This window comes from Pongo pygmaeus, chromosome 9 (assembly GCF_028885625.2).
Source record: "Pongo pygmaeus isolate AG05252 chromosome 9, NHGRI_mPonPyg2-v2.0_pri, whole genome shotgun sequence".
NCBI lineage: Eukaryota > Metazoa > Chordata > Mammalia > Primates > Hominidae > Pongo > Pongo pygmaeus.
Genome location: NC_072382.2, coordinates 19,775,089 through 19,790,944, shown reverse-complemented (window position 1 = coordinate 19,790,944; position 15,856 = coordinate 19,775,089). Strand labels below are relative to the sequence as shown.

Here is a 15,856-nt window from a genome sequence, read left to right as displayed (position 1 = left end):
ACCATTGCAGTGAGGCCCGAGTTGCCCCGGGATACTCGCCCACAACCCGATAGGAGCTCCCCAAACTGTCTTCGCCAAAAATGGGAGGGGGTCTGAGAAGGAAGAGGAAAGGGGTCCCTTAAGGCCCCAGGGACAAGAGGAACAGTGGGGTCAGTTTAAACAGGGCTCTGAGAGGCACACGACCTCCCCCACATTAACAATGCCAAGTGGCCTCCCTGGCACAGGTGTGGGGGGGAAGAGAGAAGCGGAGACACCTTAGAGAAAGTGAAAAGCAAGCCACAACTGGAGATGCCTGCGGAGTGCAGCGGGGCACAGCCTCAAAAATACATAAGGAACTCTTGCAAATCAAGGAAAAGAAAATCAAGCAATTCAATATAAAAAAATAGATAACACACACGCAGCGCAGGCATGTTAGGGCAGAGGAAAAGGATTTGCTCAAATACCATCTAAGGGAGGCTCAGCCTCACTGCTGATGAGGGCAATGCAAATTCAGACCACAATGAGATGCTATTTACACCATCTGAAGGGCAGAAGGGAACTGTCCTTCAGCCAGAGCTGGCAAGGAGGGGAGCAGCAGGCCCTCCTGCATGTGGCTTAGTCAGGATGCGGCTCCAAATAGCCCCCTAGGGAGAGCAATCTGGCCTTATCTCACGAAGTGGAGGTACACAGGCTGTCACCCACACATCTCCCCAGGCAGCAAATCAAGATAAGTTCTCTGGCATGTGCGCCAAGAGACAGGGACAAAAATATTCACGTTGTCTCTAATAGCAAAAAAAATCCTGAAATAACCCCAGGGCCCATTGATAAGAGAATGGATAAATAAATTACAGTAGACACATTCACAGGGTGGAGATCATTCAGCAATGCAAGCAGGTGACCCACGGGTTCACCAATATCATGAAGGAATCTTTGCACCATGGTATTGAGTGGAAAAAGTCAGTCCCAGAAGATGGATACAGGCGGCTCTCTGTATCCCTGGGTTCTACATCCATGGATTCAACCAACCTTGGATAGAAAATATTTGCAGAAAAAATGGATGGTTGCGTCTGTACTAAACATGTACAGACTTTTTTCTTGTCATTATTCCCTAAACAATACCATGTAACAGCGATTAACATAGCATTTACATTGTTTTCGGCAATCTAGAGATGATTTAAAGTATATGGGAGGATGTGGTAGGCTAAATATGCAAATATTTAATACCACACCATTTTATATCAGGGATTGAGCATCTGTGGATTTTGGTATCCTTAGGGGGTCTTGGAACCAATTCCCCCGCATCCCCGCCAGGATGCCAAAGGACAGCTGTCCTTACCCTTTTCATGAAGTTCAAAACCAAGCCAAGCCATATCTTTACAAATAACAATGTTCCTTCCCTGTTTCTAATACTTTTGTTATTAGGAGATGATATGATTACCCACATAAAAGACTCTAGGCTGGGCATGGTAGCCCAAGCCTGTATTCCTAGCACTTTGGGAGGCCAGGAGTTCAAGACCAGCCTGGGCAACATGGCAAAACCCCATCTTTACAAAAAATACCAAAAAAAAATTAGCCGAGCATGGTGGTTTGTGCCTGTGGTCCCAGCTACTTGGGAGGCTGAAGTGGGAGGATCATTTGAGCCCAGAAGGCCGAGGTTGTGGTCAGCGGAGATTGTGCTATACTCCAGCATGGGCAACGGAATGAGACTCTGTCTAAAAAAAAAGAAAAAAGAAAAAAAAAAATATATATATATATCTCCACAAAAATATAAACTATCTAGAAGTAAACTTGGTAATAATTATGCAGAACCTATAGGAAAACAATTGTTAAATTCACTAAATAATGTAAAACCTTAAAAGTTTTTTTTTTTTAAAAAAGCCAATTCAAATGGAATATTGTCTAGTTATACATATGTATGATACATATGTATGTCAGAAAAAGCTTTATCAAAAAAATAAAAGCAAGAGTCAGGTGTGGTGGTGTGTGCCTGTAGTCCTAGCTTCTTGGGAGACTGGGGCCAGAGAATCACGTGAGCCCGGGAGCTTGAGACCAGCCTGGGCAACAGAGAGAGACCCCATCTCTAATTTTAAAAAAAGAAAGAGGCCAGGTGCGGTGGCTCACACCTGTAATCCCAGCCCTTTGGGAGGCCAAGACCAGCGGATCACTTGAGGTCAGGAGTTCAAGACCAGCCTGGCCAACATGGTGAAACCCTGTTTCTACTAAAAATACAAAAATTAGCTAGGCATGGTGGGTGCCTATAGTCCCAGCTACTCGGGAGGCTGAGGCAGGAGAATCACTTGAACCTGGGAGGCAGAGGTTGCAGTGAGCTGAGATTGCGCCACTGCTCTCCAGCCTGGGTGACAGAGCTAGAATCTGTCTCAAAAAGAAAAAAAGAAAGAAAGAAAAATAAAAAGCAAAGGACTGATCATCACAAAATTCAGGTTTCATTGAAGGAGGAGACAGGGAGATGGGATGGGGAAGGGTAACAAGTAAGGAAATATGTAAATCAACACAAAAATTAAATAAGAGCCTTGCAGGGACCAAAAGGACAGTGCAGAACGCACAAGGATTTCACCCCAATTTGTGCACCTGAGACAAGAGAAGGGGAACGGGAGACATGAAATTGATTTGGACAAACTTTTATTCAGAGTATGGGCAAAAGCTTGCTTTTTCTAGCAGCCCACACCTGGCAGGGAAAGAGCTTGTGTATCCAGGGGACAAGGCTAAGGGATCCAAAGACACCGACACGCAGAGCCTTCAGGATGGACAGGTCAGGAAGGCTGCAGGGAGGAGGTGGCCTTGTCAACAGGCTAGGTTTCAATCGACTGAGATGGCGAAAGGGGAAGGACATCCCAGGCCTGCTGAGAGTGGGGTGGGGGTGACAGAACTTGCCACAGTGGAGAGGCTGGACAGACAGTAGTGGGACTCAGCTGTTCATGGTGGAGCTGCTGGTGGCAAGGGAAGAGGGGAGAGGCCCTGTGGGGTCACTGGAGCATCGCCCAGCCAGGGCTTAGGATTCAGTGGAGAAAATACCCCAGGAACTCATGACGGAGCTAAGGCTACCCTGGAAAGAACGACTTGAGAAAGGATTGGGGTCAGGGGTTTCAGAGGGGCAGGCCTTCTTTGGAGAAGCTGAACCTGTGGCCCTGGGGGAGCTGCTGTGCCTCTTTTTAGCTGTGACCCTGGGTAATGTGCTCACCATCCTGAGCCCCATATGCCTTTCAATAAGAGACTGCTACCTGCCTGCTGACCCCCACGGGAAGAAGCCCTGTGACAAGGATAAGGCCGGATATCTCACTAGAGACCACACTCTGGAAGCATCCATCCCCAGCCCAAGTCTCTAGCCCTCGATTGCCAGAGTGGAGGGAAGGATGTCAAAGCATTGGCCATTGCCAGGCCAGCCAGTCTTGCAGGGGCCAGAGACAGGAACAAGGGGTTAAAGTCAGATTCTGGGCATCGCAGTGAAGTCAGAGAAATAGATCTGCGGCTCCCTGATCCCAGACACCTCTCAGCCACTTAAAGCCACGCAGTACCCAGGCCCATCCAGCTCTGCTGAAGTTTGTCTGTCCAGTGCTTCAACCCAGGAAAACCCTATGACCTCCAAACCAACTGATAAATGTGTCAGAAAACACTCATTTGTGGCCGGGTGCAGTGGCTCACGCCTGTAATCCCAACACTTTGGGAGGCCGAGGAGGGCAGATCACCTGAGGTCAAGAGTTCAAAACCAGCCTGGCCAACATGGTGAAACCCCGTCTCTACCAAAAATACAAAAATTAGCCGGGCATGGTGGTGGGTGCCTGTAATCGGGGGGCTGAGGCATAAGAATCGCGTGAACCTGGGAGGCGGAGGTTGCAGTGAGCCGAGATCGCACCATTGCACTCCAGCCTAGGCGACAAAGCAAGTCTCCATCTCAAAAACAAAAAAACAGGACGGGCCTGGTGGCTTACGTCTGTAGTCCCAGCACTTTGGGAGGCTGAGGCGGGCGGATCACAAGGTCAGGAGTTCAAGACCAGCCTGGCCAACATAGTGAAACCCCGTCTCTACTAAAAATATAAAAAATTAGCCGGGAGTGGTGGTGAGTGCCTGTAGTCCCAGCTACTCAGAAGGCTTAGGCAGGAGAATTGCTTGAACCTGGGAGGCAGAGGCTGCAGTGAGCCGAAATCGCGCCACTGAACTCCAGCCTGGGTGACAAAGTAAGACTCCGTCTCAAAAAACAAAACAAAACAAAAAAACACTTCCTTATGCTCAGCAAGGAGAGAGGGTGGCCCCACTCTGTATCTTTAATGTATCTATTCTTTACGTTGCTTTAACATTTTTATACCCATATATCCATACATATAAATAGCATTAATTTCTAGCTCTATATAAAACTTCTCATATGTCAGGCATAGTTCTAAGTGCTTTGTGTGTATTTATCCATTTAATCTTCACAACAACATCTAAGTCTAATTTCGAGATGAGGAAACTCAGGCATAAGGAGTTAAGTAATTTGTCCCAGGAAGTCTGGCATCAGAATCTTACTGTCTTGGATGGGCACAGTGGCACACGCCTATAATCCCAGTGCTTTGGGAGGCCGAGGCGAGAGGATTGCTTGAGCCCAGGAGATCGAAGCTGCAGTGAGCTGTGATCATACCACTGCACTCCAGCCTGGGTGACAGAGTTAAAAAAAAAAATTTGTTATATTCACCTTTTGAATTTTCTCTTCTGTTCCCTTTATCTTCTTTCTAAACAAAACAAAACAAAGAATCTTATTGTCTTAACCACCAAGACACCAAGAGGTAGGCCAGAGAGAGAGAGAGAGAAAGACAGAGGCTAGGTGCAGTGGCTCACGCCTATAATCCCGGCACTTTGGGAGGCTGAGGTGGGTGGATCATTTGAGGTAAGGAGTTCAAGACCAGCCTGGCCAACATGGTGAAACCCTGTCTCTACTACAAAAATTAGCCGGGAAGTAGTGGCCCATGCCTATAATTCCAGTTACTTGGGAGGCTGAGGCCGGAGAATTACTTGAGCCTGGGAGGCGGAGGTTGCGGTGAGCCGAGATCGTGCCACTGTACTCCAGTCTGGGTGACAGAGTGAGACCCTGTCTCAAAAAAAAAAAAAAAAAAAGAGAAAGAGAAAGAGATTTTATATAGTGAGATTTTCATATATCTGAGATGAGATTTGATATATGTATACAATTTTACACATTGCATACATGTGATCATATACACCTTTTATTTATTTATTTTTTTGAGATGGAGTTTCACTCTTGTTGCCCAGGCTGGAGTGCGATGGCGCAATCTCGGCTCACTGCAACCTCTACCTCCCAGGTTCAAGTGATTCTCCTGCCTCAGACTCCCGGGTAGCTGGGATTACAGGCATGCGCCACCACACCTGGCTGATTTTGTATTTTTAGTAGAGGGGGTTTCTCCATGTTAGTCAGGCTTGTCTTGAACCCCTGACCGCAGGTGATCTGCCCACCTTGGCCTCCCAAAGTGCTGGGATTACAGGCATGAGCCACCATGCCCGGCCACATATGGCCATACACATCTTTTAATGTGTTGTTTTCCTTTAACATTTTTTCCTTCCCTATTCACATTAGTTCCTCCCACCATAGAATCCATAATATCACTTTAATGTGTTATTTGTTTTTTATGTATTCATTATACATAGACTTATATATACTGATACCTTTAATCACATATACATATACAAGGTTTCTTTTTGTCATTATTTTAAAATAGTCTCTTAAAAAATAAAAATAGTGGATCATATTAAATAAATATTTCTGCGTCTCACTTTTCTCACACACCTGGAAACCCCTGCAATTTTATTAATTTGTAATTTTTTTTAATTTCTTTATTTTTGAGACAGGGTCTCGCTCTGTTACCCAGACTGGAGTGCAGTGGCACGATCAGGGCTCACTGCAGCCTTGACCTCCCGGGTTCAAGCAATCCTTCCACCTCAGCCTCCTGAGTAGCTGGGGCTACAGGTGCACACCATCACACCTGGCTAATTTTAAATTTTTTTGTAGAGACGAGTTCTCAGTTTGTTACCCAGGCTGGTCTGGAACTCCTGGGCTCAAAAGATCCTCCTTCCTAGGCTTCCCAAAGTGCTGGGATTACAGATGTGAGCCACCGGGCCTTAGGCGTCCGATGGGAATTCCAGGCCAGGTGGGAGGAAAGGGTAGTGCATTGGCACCAAGTAACATTTCTGGCTGGGTGTTGCCCATCCCCTTGTTGGGTGGCCAGGAGCCCTCAGCCTCCAGAGGCAGGAATGCTGACTGTGTTACTGTGAAATCATTTGCATATTGTGAAGTGCTTTGCATAAGATGGAGCGCTTTTGCATACAGGGAGGGGGCATTTTAGAAGTCGTAGGGCAGGATCCCTGAGTAGCTTTTCTTTGCCAAGAAACTAACCCAGGGATTCCATTTTGGAACTCAGGGAGGGAACAGAACGTCCTGGCAGTTGAATGGGCCCGGTGGGGTGAGATGGACAGAAAGCTTCAGAAGACAAGCTGGGCCACCAGGGAGAAGTTGGCGGTCTAAGGAAGGCCAACACTGCACATGAGGTGGGACAGGCACCAGAGGCAGCCCTGAGAGCTGAGTGTGCTCTCAAGAGTACCAGCAGAGGGGAAAGTGACAGAGTAAATGGTTGGAGCTGCCATGGGAGGCTGATGAGGGTCAGAGACTTGGAGACCTGTACTCGGTTGCTATCTCTGCCCAAGTGAGTACCCACATGCCCCTTCCTGAATCTTCTCCTATACTGGCTGATTTCCAGAGAAGAATACAAACTGGAAACGCCAAGCCAGACTCCCATTGCTGTGCAGGACCTAGACGTGAGAAGTGGTATCACATAATCTGGCTTCAGGACACCCAGGTTTGAATCCTGGCTCTGCCATCTGTGCCACTGTGTGACCCTGGGTTAACAGTACCCACCACAATGGGATAATATGAGGATTCAGTGAGATAATGCGAGTAGAGTGAATAGCACATAGTAGGTGCTCAGTAAATTGCGGTTATAAGAACTGCCATCCAGTGTTTGCTGCCCTAGTCTAACCAAAGAGGTCAGGTCTAGCTTCCTCCAGGTGAGGGGAGCACAGAGTCCTCGCCTCCCAGGTCTGGAGTTCCCATCAGCAGAGTCCAGCCACCATGCATTGGACCCCAAAGGGTTACAAGCCCTGGAGACAGTGGCCTGAGGTTCCCAGTGAAAAACCAAAGCATAAAAATAATTCGATGAGTAAGAATAAAATTCCCTCTTCTGAGGTTCCCGGGGCCAGGCCCCTCCCTGCGGCGGACACTTCCCCTTTCCCTTGCTCATGGAGGAGCCAGGCCGGGCTGACTCAGAGCAGGAGCGCACAGCAGTTCTCTGAGCCCGACCTGGGCGGCGTGTTCTGGCGGCCGGGCGCGCCCCCGTGCGGCCGCGGGCCGACTGCGGCCCTGGACGGGAAGCGGCGGCCAGATCCGCAAGCCCCGCAGCCCGGCCGATCGCGGTCCCCGCAGAGCCACCGCCTCCGTCCTTGCCCAGCCTGGCTGAGCTCGGTGCGTGTGGCTCTCCCACTTCCGACCGGCCCTCCCCTCCGGCCCGCAGCCCTGCCCAAACGGAAGTGCGCTTTCTGCCCGGGTCCCCCACCGCCGCGAGGCGGAAGCGCCCTCCCGCCGCCACTCCCCCCGGCCCGGCGGCACGCGGCGCCTCGGGTTCCGGACAGGCCCCTTGTGACGTGGCCGCGCGCCGGGGGCGGCCCGGGGCCGGGGGGCCGGGCGGCCGGGCGGCCGGGCGGGGCAGAGCCTGGGCGGGGCGCGGCACCGCAGCTGGATGGCTGGGGCCGCCCGGAGCGCCGCCGCCGCCGCCGCACGGTGAGTGTCAGCCGGACCCTCGGGGCCCGCGCCCCGGGCGTGATGGACCCGGCCGATCCCTCGCCCCATCCGACTGGTCCTCATCAGACCTCGGCCGGCTCCCAGGACCTGGGAGTCCGGCTCGCCCGCTTCGGCCTCCTCTCCTCCATCGCTCCTCGCCCCGCTCCCCATCCTTCCCTCGCTGTCCCCTCCGCGTCCCACCCGCCTCTCTCTGGCTCTCTCACTCTCTACTTTCCTCTCCCCTCGGACTCTCCGTGTATTCCCTCCCGCTAGCCTGTGGTCCCCTCACCTCTGCGTGACCGCCTCGTCCTGGCCCAGTCTTGCCTGTGGTCCCCAGTGGAGCCCCGCTGGCTTCATCAGTGTCCCTGATTAGTTAAGTAAGGCCTGGAGGTCCTAGACATGGGCATCTCTGCCACCACCCAGAGGCAGCTGCTTTCTTCCCCTCCCATCTCCATCAGAAGGTGAGGAAACTGAGGCAGGGACGTCACCAGCTCAAGGTCACAGCCAGCCTGAGGCAGGGCAGACCACATTTAAACCTCATGCCCGAGTTTCCAGATGGAACTTCTCGCTTGGTTGACTCACGTCCACATCCTGTGATCGGCCGGCTGGGCACATTCCTGCTGCAGGGAGCTCCAGGCCTTCCCTGGCACAGGCAGGGCCTCTGCGCCTCTTCATGCCGGGCACATCCACCTGCACTTTCAGGCTTATCTCGTCCTCACAGCTGAGGCAGGTGATATTGATCCCTGTCCTGCAGATGAGGACACTGAGGCACAGAGGGGGGGCTTCAGAGATTCGCCCAGAGTTAGACAGCTCAAAGTGCAGCATAGAGTTCACCGTGGGGGCTCTAAAGCCTGCGCTCTACATGAGAAGCATCCCCTGGCTAGAGGCTCCTTCCTCATCAGCCCCATTTCCTGTCGCCCTCAGTGCCCTGGGGACATTGATCTCATGTCCTAGGAAGGAGCATGGATGGTCTTGCCCTGGCTCATCTGCTCAGTTTCCCCACGTGTGTCTCTCTGAATCCACCCCATCCCCTTAAAAGGGGCGCCTCAGTCTCTGGGGTGTCGTGGGCGGCAGAGCCTCCCCTGGCAGCCAGAGACACCCAGCTGGGCCGGGCCGCGCCAACGGTGGCTGAAGAGAGCCAGCCAGTGCCTCACCCTGTCATTAGGGAAAGTTTAGCCTCAGGCGGAGGTGCTGACAGAGTCTGGAGCTGCTCAGAAGGAAAAAATACGCAGTGCTCGGGAGTAGGGTGTGGAGACACAGGGCCCCATTGCTGTGCACCCAGCATTTGGATGCTCAGACGCTCTGGCAAGGACAGCAGGAGGGTGGATGCCAGGGTCCCTTGGGAGGAGGAGGGAGGTGCCACGTTTCCTAAGCAGGTGTGCGGCCAAGGCTGGCAGCTCATGTAGGTGGCCTTTGTGTTTTTCAGTACGTGGCATGCCTGGATGTCCCTGCCCTGGCTGTGGCATGGCGGGCCCAAGGCTCCTCTTCCTCACTGCCCTTGCCCTGGAGCTCTTGGGAAGGGCTGGGGGTTCCCAGCCGGCCCTCCGGAGCCGGGGGACTGCGACGGCCTGTCGCCTGGACAACAAGGAAAGCGAGTCCTGGGGGGCTCTGCTGAGCGGAGAGCGGCTGGACACCTGGATCTGCTCCCTCCTGGGTTCCCTCATGGTGGGGCTCAGTGGGGTCTTCCCGTTGCTCGTCATTCCCCTAGAAATGGGGACCATGCTGCGCTCAGAAGGTGGGTGACTCTCCGATGGCGCCCAGGGCCGGCCAGCGTGTGGGAAGCACGCTGCTGCTCTTCTTAGGAGACCCCAGGTCACAGAGTGTCTGAGATGGAGGGAGAGGATAGAATAGAACTTCCCCCCTTGGTCCTGTTAGGAGTTATCTAGCCAGGGGCGGCTGGCTCTGGTTTCCCCAGGAAGCTATGAGCACCTGGTAGCAGGGCCTGCCCCTGGGGAGGGGGTCCAGGAGATGGGGATGTGGGCACGGGTGGGAGCTTTGTCCTGACTACCCTTTTGTACCATGAGCATGTACTGCCCGTTCACAAATAACATGTTGTAACAAAACACGCAGGAGAGCTCTAGGGAGCTGCTAAGAATGCACATGCCTATCCCCCACCTAAGAGGGGTGGACCAAGGCCCTGGGAATCTGTTAGAAACGAGCATCCCAGGGGCTGGTGCTGCCAGATGGATGCTCAGGAACCATTCACTTACCAGATGGTTACCCAGCAGCTCTGTGCCAGGCACTGGGCTGAGGGCGGTGCCACAGCTGTGAACAGAGCCCTGCTCGGGCCACGGTCAGGCCTGTGCTCAACCCTCAGAGCAGCCCTGTGGGGTCAATGCAGGGAGCACTTGGATTATTAGTTCCGTTTTACAAGTGGGGATGCACAGGCACAGAGAGGTTCTTTGACCAGTCCAAGGTCACCCAGCCAGGAAATAGCAGTTTCCCCTGGGATCCCACCCCAAACCCAGCTGCCTCTGTCCTCTAGGCCTCAGTTTCTCTATCAAATCAAAGGGTTGGACATGGCTTTCAGGCAGGCGACTTCCAACTCTGGATGCTGCAAGTCCCCAAATCTCTGCTACTTTTCTGAGAGTGACAGCAGCTGAGAAGAGAAAAATTCCCACGTAATGAGCACTTGCTATATATATTGTCATTTAATTCCCATAAGAGCCCATAAAAGGCTCACAGCTGTAATCTCAGCAGTTTGGGAGGCTGAGGTGGGCACATCACCTGAGGTCAGGAGTTCGAGACCAGCCTGGCCAACATGGTGAAACCCCGTCTCTACCAAAAATATAAAAATTAGCCTGATGTAATCCCAGCTACTCAGGAGGCTGAGGCACCTGTAATCCCAGCTACCTGTAATCCCAGCTACTGTAATCCCAGCTACTCAGGAGGCTGAGGCAGGAGAGTCGCTTGAACCCGGGAGATGGAGGTTGCAGTGAGCCAAGATCACGCCACTGCACACCAGCCTGGGCAACAGAGCGAGACTCCATCTCAAAACAAAACAAGATAAAATAATAATTCCCATAAGACCCAATTTACAGATGGCGAAACCAAGTCTCCAAAGTCATCTGCCAAGGTCACCAGCTAGTGGGTTGGGAGCTGGGACCTGTCAGCACTTCACCATGACACGGTGGTGGCCCTGTGGGCATTTGGCAGGGTGTGGTGTTTCTGCTGTGAGGTGGGGGACCCAGGAAGAGCAGCTACCCATATCCAGCCTTGCAGGCCCAGAAGGAGCCCAGTGAGTGGGGTGGGATGGAGGTCAGGCCAGCAGCTCCAGCTGGTCAGTCCCCAGAGCCCGCCTCTCTCCCTTGTAGCTGGGGCCTGGCACCTGAAGCAGCTGCTCAGCTTCGCCCTGGGGGGACTCTTGGGCAATGTGTTTCTGCACCTGCTGCCTGAAGCCTGGGCCTACACATGCAGCGCCAGCCCTGGTGAGTGAGGCCGCAGGCCAGGGGCAAGACGGTGCCAGGAGTGGGGGCCTGGTGCCCACGCCCAGGGATGGCCAGGATGACCAGGAGAGGGATTCTGGGTTTCTGGCAGGAGCTTGCCTGGGAGGGAGGGAGGGTCATCGTCCTGGTCTCTGGGCCCTGGTCCCAGTGGGAGTTCTGGGCCCCAGATGCCCGACCCACCCTTGTCACTGCCCTGGTGCCCTGGATGAGATCCCATTCCAAATGGCCCCCTCCTATGGCCCCTGGCTTGGCTTGGCTTGGCCTGGCCTGGCATTGCCGCCCCCTGCAGGTGGTGAGGGGCAGAGCCTGCAGCAGCAGCAGCAGCTGGGGCTGTGGGTCATTGCTGGCATCCTGACCTTCCTGGCGTTGGAGAAGATGTTCCTGGACAGCAAGGAGGAGGGGACCAGCCAGGTGGGCCCCACACTCAAGGGCCTGGATATATCAGCCTCTGTTCTGTGGTAGTGCCCGGGGCCTGGAGGCCCAGGGTCTGAGTTGAGCTCTGAAAAGAGGGGTCTCCTGGCCCTCTCCTGGGAGCTGCGGGAGGTTGGGCCACCTTCTTTGGGACTGACAGTATTAGTCCCTGATGTAGCTTGTTCTGGTAGCCTGATGGTGACAGCAGTTGGGGAGGGTTTGTTGAGTTTGGGGGCACCCAACTGATAGAGTAGTGGAGGATTCTAGCTAGAAAAAAGAGGGGTTCCTGTCTCTCTTTTTTGTTTTTGAGACGGAGTCTCGCTCTGTCACCCAGGCTGAAGTGCAGTGGCACGATCTTGGCTCACGGCAACGTCTGCCTCCCGGGTTCAAGCGATTCTCCTGCCTCAGCCTCCCGAGTAGCTGGGACTACAGGCGTGTGCCACCATGCCCAGCTAACTTTTGTATTTTTAGTAGAGACGGGGTTTCACCATGTTGTCCAGGATGATCTCGATCTCTTGACTTCGTGATCCACCCACCTCAGCCTCCCAATTATTATTTTTTTTTTTTTGAGACAGAGTCTCGCTCTGTCACCCAGGCTGGAGTGCAGTGGTGCGATCTCAGCTCACTGCAACTTTCACCTCCCAGGTTCAAGCAATTCTTCTGCCTCAGCCTCCCAGTTATTATTATTTTTTTTTTGAGACAGAGTCTCGCTCTGTCACCCAGGCTGGAGTGCAGTGGCGCGATCTCGGCTCACTGCAACTTTCACCTCCCAGGTTCAAGCAATTCTTCTGCCTCAGCCTCCCAAGTAGCTGGGACCACGCCGGGCTAATTTTTGTATTTTTAGTAGAGGTGGGGTTTCACCATGTTGGCCAGGCTGGTCTTGAACTCCTGACCTCAGGTGATCCATCTGCCTTGGGCTCCCAAAGTGCTGGGATTACAGGCATGAGCCACTGCGCCCGGCCCCCTGTCTCTCTTTCTCCATCTCGTTCCCCTTTTGTCTGCCCTGGCTGAGTGGGGAGCATCTAATGTCACCTCTCCCTCCTTCTCCTGGCCCTAGGCCCCCAACAAAGACCCCACTGCTGCTGCCGCCGCGCTCAATGGAGGCCACTGTCTGGCCCAGCCGGCCGCAGAGCCCGGCCTCGGTGCCGTGGTCCGGAGTATCAAAGTGAGTGGCCTGTTCAGGGCCCCTGCAGCCACACTTCCCTGAGTGGCCAGCCCCACTCAGCCCTGCCTCCTGCCTTCCCTCCTTCCCAGGTCAGTGGCTACCTCAACCTGCTGGCCAACACCATCGACAACTTCACCCACGGGCTGGCTGTGGCTGCCAGCTTCCTTGTGAGCAAGAAGGTGAGGGGCTTGGGGCCAGTGGGGCTCTGGCGATTCCAGTGGCAGCCATGTGGATCCCGCCTGTGTCTGGAGTCTCTGCTTCTTGCCCCTCCATTCCCAGCGCCCTCATCTAAGGCCCTCATCCCCCATCCTCCCTGCTGCTGTCCTGGCCGCCGCCGTTCTCTGATCCTGAGCCCCTGGTCTGTTCCTGTTCTCAGCACTCCTTGTTGGGTGCCTCTGTCAAGCTGCTAGGCATGGCCCCTGCCTGCTCCTAGATGCTTCTTCCTCTACCTCCTCCCTCTGGCCTCTGGCCTCTGGCCCAGAGGCGGCCTACTCTGCAGCTGGCCGAGATCTTTCCCACCTCACACTGTTCCCCCTGCCTGGAATGTTCTCCCGCCCACGCTTTGAGCGGCTGACGACTCATCCTTGGGGCCTCGACTTACGTGGACTCTTCCACCAGGCCTTTGCTGACCTCCTCATCTAAATTTGGTCCCTGGGCCTGCTCCCCGGGGCACCCTGTCCATCCTTTCCTTCCCAGCGCCTGTGAGTGTGTGAGTGAGTCCTGTCTCTCCCCTCTAGACCACTAGCTTCGTGAAGGCAGGTTCCTTGTCCCCTTTAGTCACTGCTGTATTTCCAGTGGCCAACACAGTGCCCACCCAGAGCCAGCTCAGAGCAGAGTAAACCTCTGTGGAATGAGTGGGCGAGTGGGGTGCTCAGCCCTCAACACAGACCCCGCAGCCACGGCTCCCCTCCCTGCAGATCGGGCTCCTGACAACCATGGCCATCCTCCTGCATGAGATCCCCCATGAGGTGAGTGCTTGTAGGGCAGCCCGCAGGGGCCCAGGCCCCCACAGTGCCCATGATCAGCATGGGTGTGGAGCTCAGGAGGGCGTGGGGCTGGGCCTGTCCAGCGTGGCGCTCTGGGGCTGGGCTGTGAGGGCTGGAGCTCCTCACCCCAGCAGCCTGCAGCTGCCATCTCTGCCATACTCAGGATGGGGGTTCCAGGGGAAGGGTGGGGAAGGGCAGGGGGCTCAGTGTGTATATCGTACCTGAGCACTCAGGGCATCAGGCCCCGCTGGGGCGCAGGGTGAACTTCCAGACCTCCCTTCAGGTGGGCGACTTTGCCATCCTGCTCCGGGCCGGCTTTGACCGATGGAGCGCAGCCAAGCTGCAACTCTCGACAGCACTGGGGGGCCTACTGGGCGCCGGCTTCGCCATCTGTACCCAGTCCCCCAAGGGAGTAGGTATGGGCGTGGCGGGTGGTGGTGGTGGGTGGCATCAGAGGGGCACCAGCCAAAGGGTGTGGCTACCTCGCCGCTGGTCCCCAGGCCCGGGAGGTGGGGAGCACACACGGTGTCCTGGGAGGCAGGGAGCACACATAGTGCCTTGGGTACCCAGTTGGGTGTTCTCCCGCTGCAGAGGAGACGGCAGCCTGGGTCCTGCCCTTCACCTCTGGCGGCTTTCTCTACATCGCCTTGGTGAACGTGCTCCCTGACCTCTTGGAAGAAGAGGACCCGTGGTGAGTGACCTGTTGGAGGAAAAGGACTGCCACTCACAGGGCCCTTAGGGGCTCAGGAGGGAAAGGATCCTGGCTGCTGCCTGCTCCCCCTGCCCATGCCTCCACCGTGAGCCCTGTTCCCTCCTCACAGGCGCTCCCTGCAGCAGCTGCTTCTGCTCTGTGCGGGCATCGTGGTGATGGTGCTGTTCTCGCTCTTTGTGGATTAACCTTCCCTGATGCCCTGACGCCCCTGCCCCCTGCAGCAATAAGATGCTCGGATTCACTCTGTGACCACATATGTGAGAGGCAGAGAGGGCGAGTGCCTGCGAGAGAGAATGAGCCTCCCGCCAGGCAGGAGGGATGTGCGTGTGGATGTGTGTGGTGTGCACATGTGGCCAGAGGCATGTGTGCAAGACCGACACTGTGATCCCTGTGCTGGGTCCGGGGCCCAGTGTAGCGCCTGTACCCAGCCATGCTGTGGTTACCTCTCTTTGCCGCCCTGTCACCTTCACCTCCCGGAGTAAGCAGCGAGGAACAGCAGCACTGGTCCCAAGCAGAGGCCTTGCCCTGCCGGGACCCCGGGAGTGAGAGCAGCCCAGGGATCCCAGGGTGCAGGGAACTCCAGAGCTGCCCACCTCTCACTGCCCCCTCTGCACACACAGCCAGTCCCCAGGCAGCCTAGGGGCCAAGGCTGGGGCGGCTTTGGTCCCTTTTCCTGGCCCTTCCTTCCCTACTTCTAAGCCAAAGAAAGGAGAGGCAGGTGCTCATGTACCCCAGCCTCACTCAGCACTGACAGTCCCCAGCTCCTAGTAGTGAACTGGGAGGCGCTTCCTAAGACCCTTTCCTCAGGGCTGCCCTGGGAGCTCATTCCTGGCCAACATGCCCTGGCAGCAGCAGCAGCTCTTGCCACCTCCAGCTACCAAACAGCAGCCTGCCGGGCAGGGAGCAGCCCCAGGCCAGAGAGGCCTCCCGGTCCAGCTCAGGGATGCTCCTGCCAGCACAGGGGCCAGGGACTCCTGGAGCAGGCACACAGTGAGCCCGGGCAGCCCTCCCCAGCTCAGGCCCCTTTCCTTCCCCATTGGGGTTGGGGTAGGTGGGGGCAGTGAGGGCTCCACGTTGTCAGCGCTCAGGAATGTGCTCCGGCAGAGTGCTGAAGCCATAATCCCCAACCATTTCCCTTGGCTGACGCCCAGGTACTCAGCTGGCCCACTCCACAGCCAGGCCTGGCCCTGCCCTTGACCGTGGATGTTTTCAGAAGTGGCCATCGAGAGGTCTGGATGGTTTTATAGCAGCTTTGCTGTGATTCCGTTTGTATCTGTAAATATTTGTTCTATAGATAAGATACGAATAAATCTTATCCACATA

At 55.0% G+C, this 15,856-nt stretch overlaps 1 protein-coding gene and 1 long non-coding RNA gene across 11 annotated transcripts in view; one reads left to right on the top strand and one right to left on the bottom strand.

Moving 5' to 3' along the window:
- Positions 1–8,615, bottom strand: part of LOC129008015 (uncharacterized) — a 26,580-nt gene extending 17,965 nt beyond the window's left edge. Inside the window, exons 1-2 of the long non-coding RNA XR_008492433.2 lie at positions 8,103–8,615; positions 4,667–4,703 (exon numbers count right to left, since the gene is read on the bottom strand). This is a non-coding gene — a long non-coding RNA (uncharacterized LOC129008015). The remainder of the gene's footprint in view (positions 1–4,666; positions 4,704–8,102) is intronic.
- SLC39A13 (solute carrier family 39 member 13) lies at positions 6,266–15,856 on the top strand. Of its 10 annotated transcripts, none has more exons than XM_054439593.2 (10): positions 6,266–6,683; positions 9,240–9,548; positions 11,128–11,241; positions 11,549–11,670; positions 12,728–12,835; positions 12,925–13,014; positions 13,753–13,803; positions 14,105–14,237; positions 14,413–14,512; positions 14,643–15,856. In XM_054439593.2, exons 2-10 carry the CDS (start codon positions 9,248–9,250, stop codon positions 14,716–14,718), a joined length of 1,095 nt encoding a protein of 364 aa, XP_054295568.1. In that variant the 5' UTR covers positions 6,266–6,683; positions 9,240–9,247; the 3' UTR covers positions 14,719–15,856. The 10 variants fall into 10 exon arrangements, with proteins under 10 accessions (XP_054295568.1, XP_063526986.1, XP_063526984.1 ...); XM_054439595.2 differs by having other exon boundaries at positions 6,318–6,683; positions 15,685–15,856; XM_054439594.2 differs by lacking the exon at positions 6,266–6,683 and adding an exon at positions 7,660–7,813 and having other exon boundaries at positions 15,685–15,856.

Coding starts and splice junctions, on each gene's coding strand:
- SLC39A13 (XM_063670914.1), top strand. CDS start 9,248: ATGCCTGGATGTCCCTGCCCTGGCTGTGGCATGGCGGGCCCAAGGCTC. Junction 11,671..12,727: donor AGGAGGAGGGGACCAGCCAG/GTGGGCCCCACA, acceptor TCCTGGCCCTAG/GCCCCCAACAAAGACCCCAC. Junction 13,804..14,104: donor TGCATGAGATCCCCCATGAG/GTGAGTGCTTGT, acceptor ACCTCCCTTCAG/GTGGGCGACTTTGCCATCCT.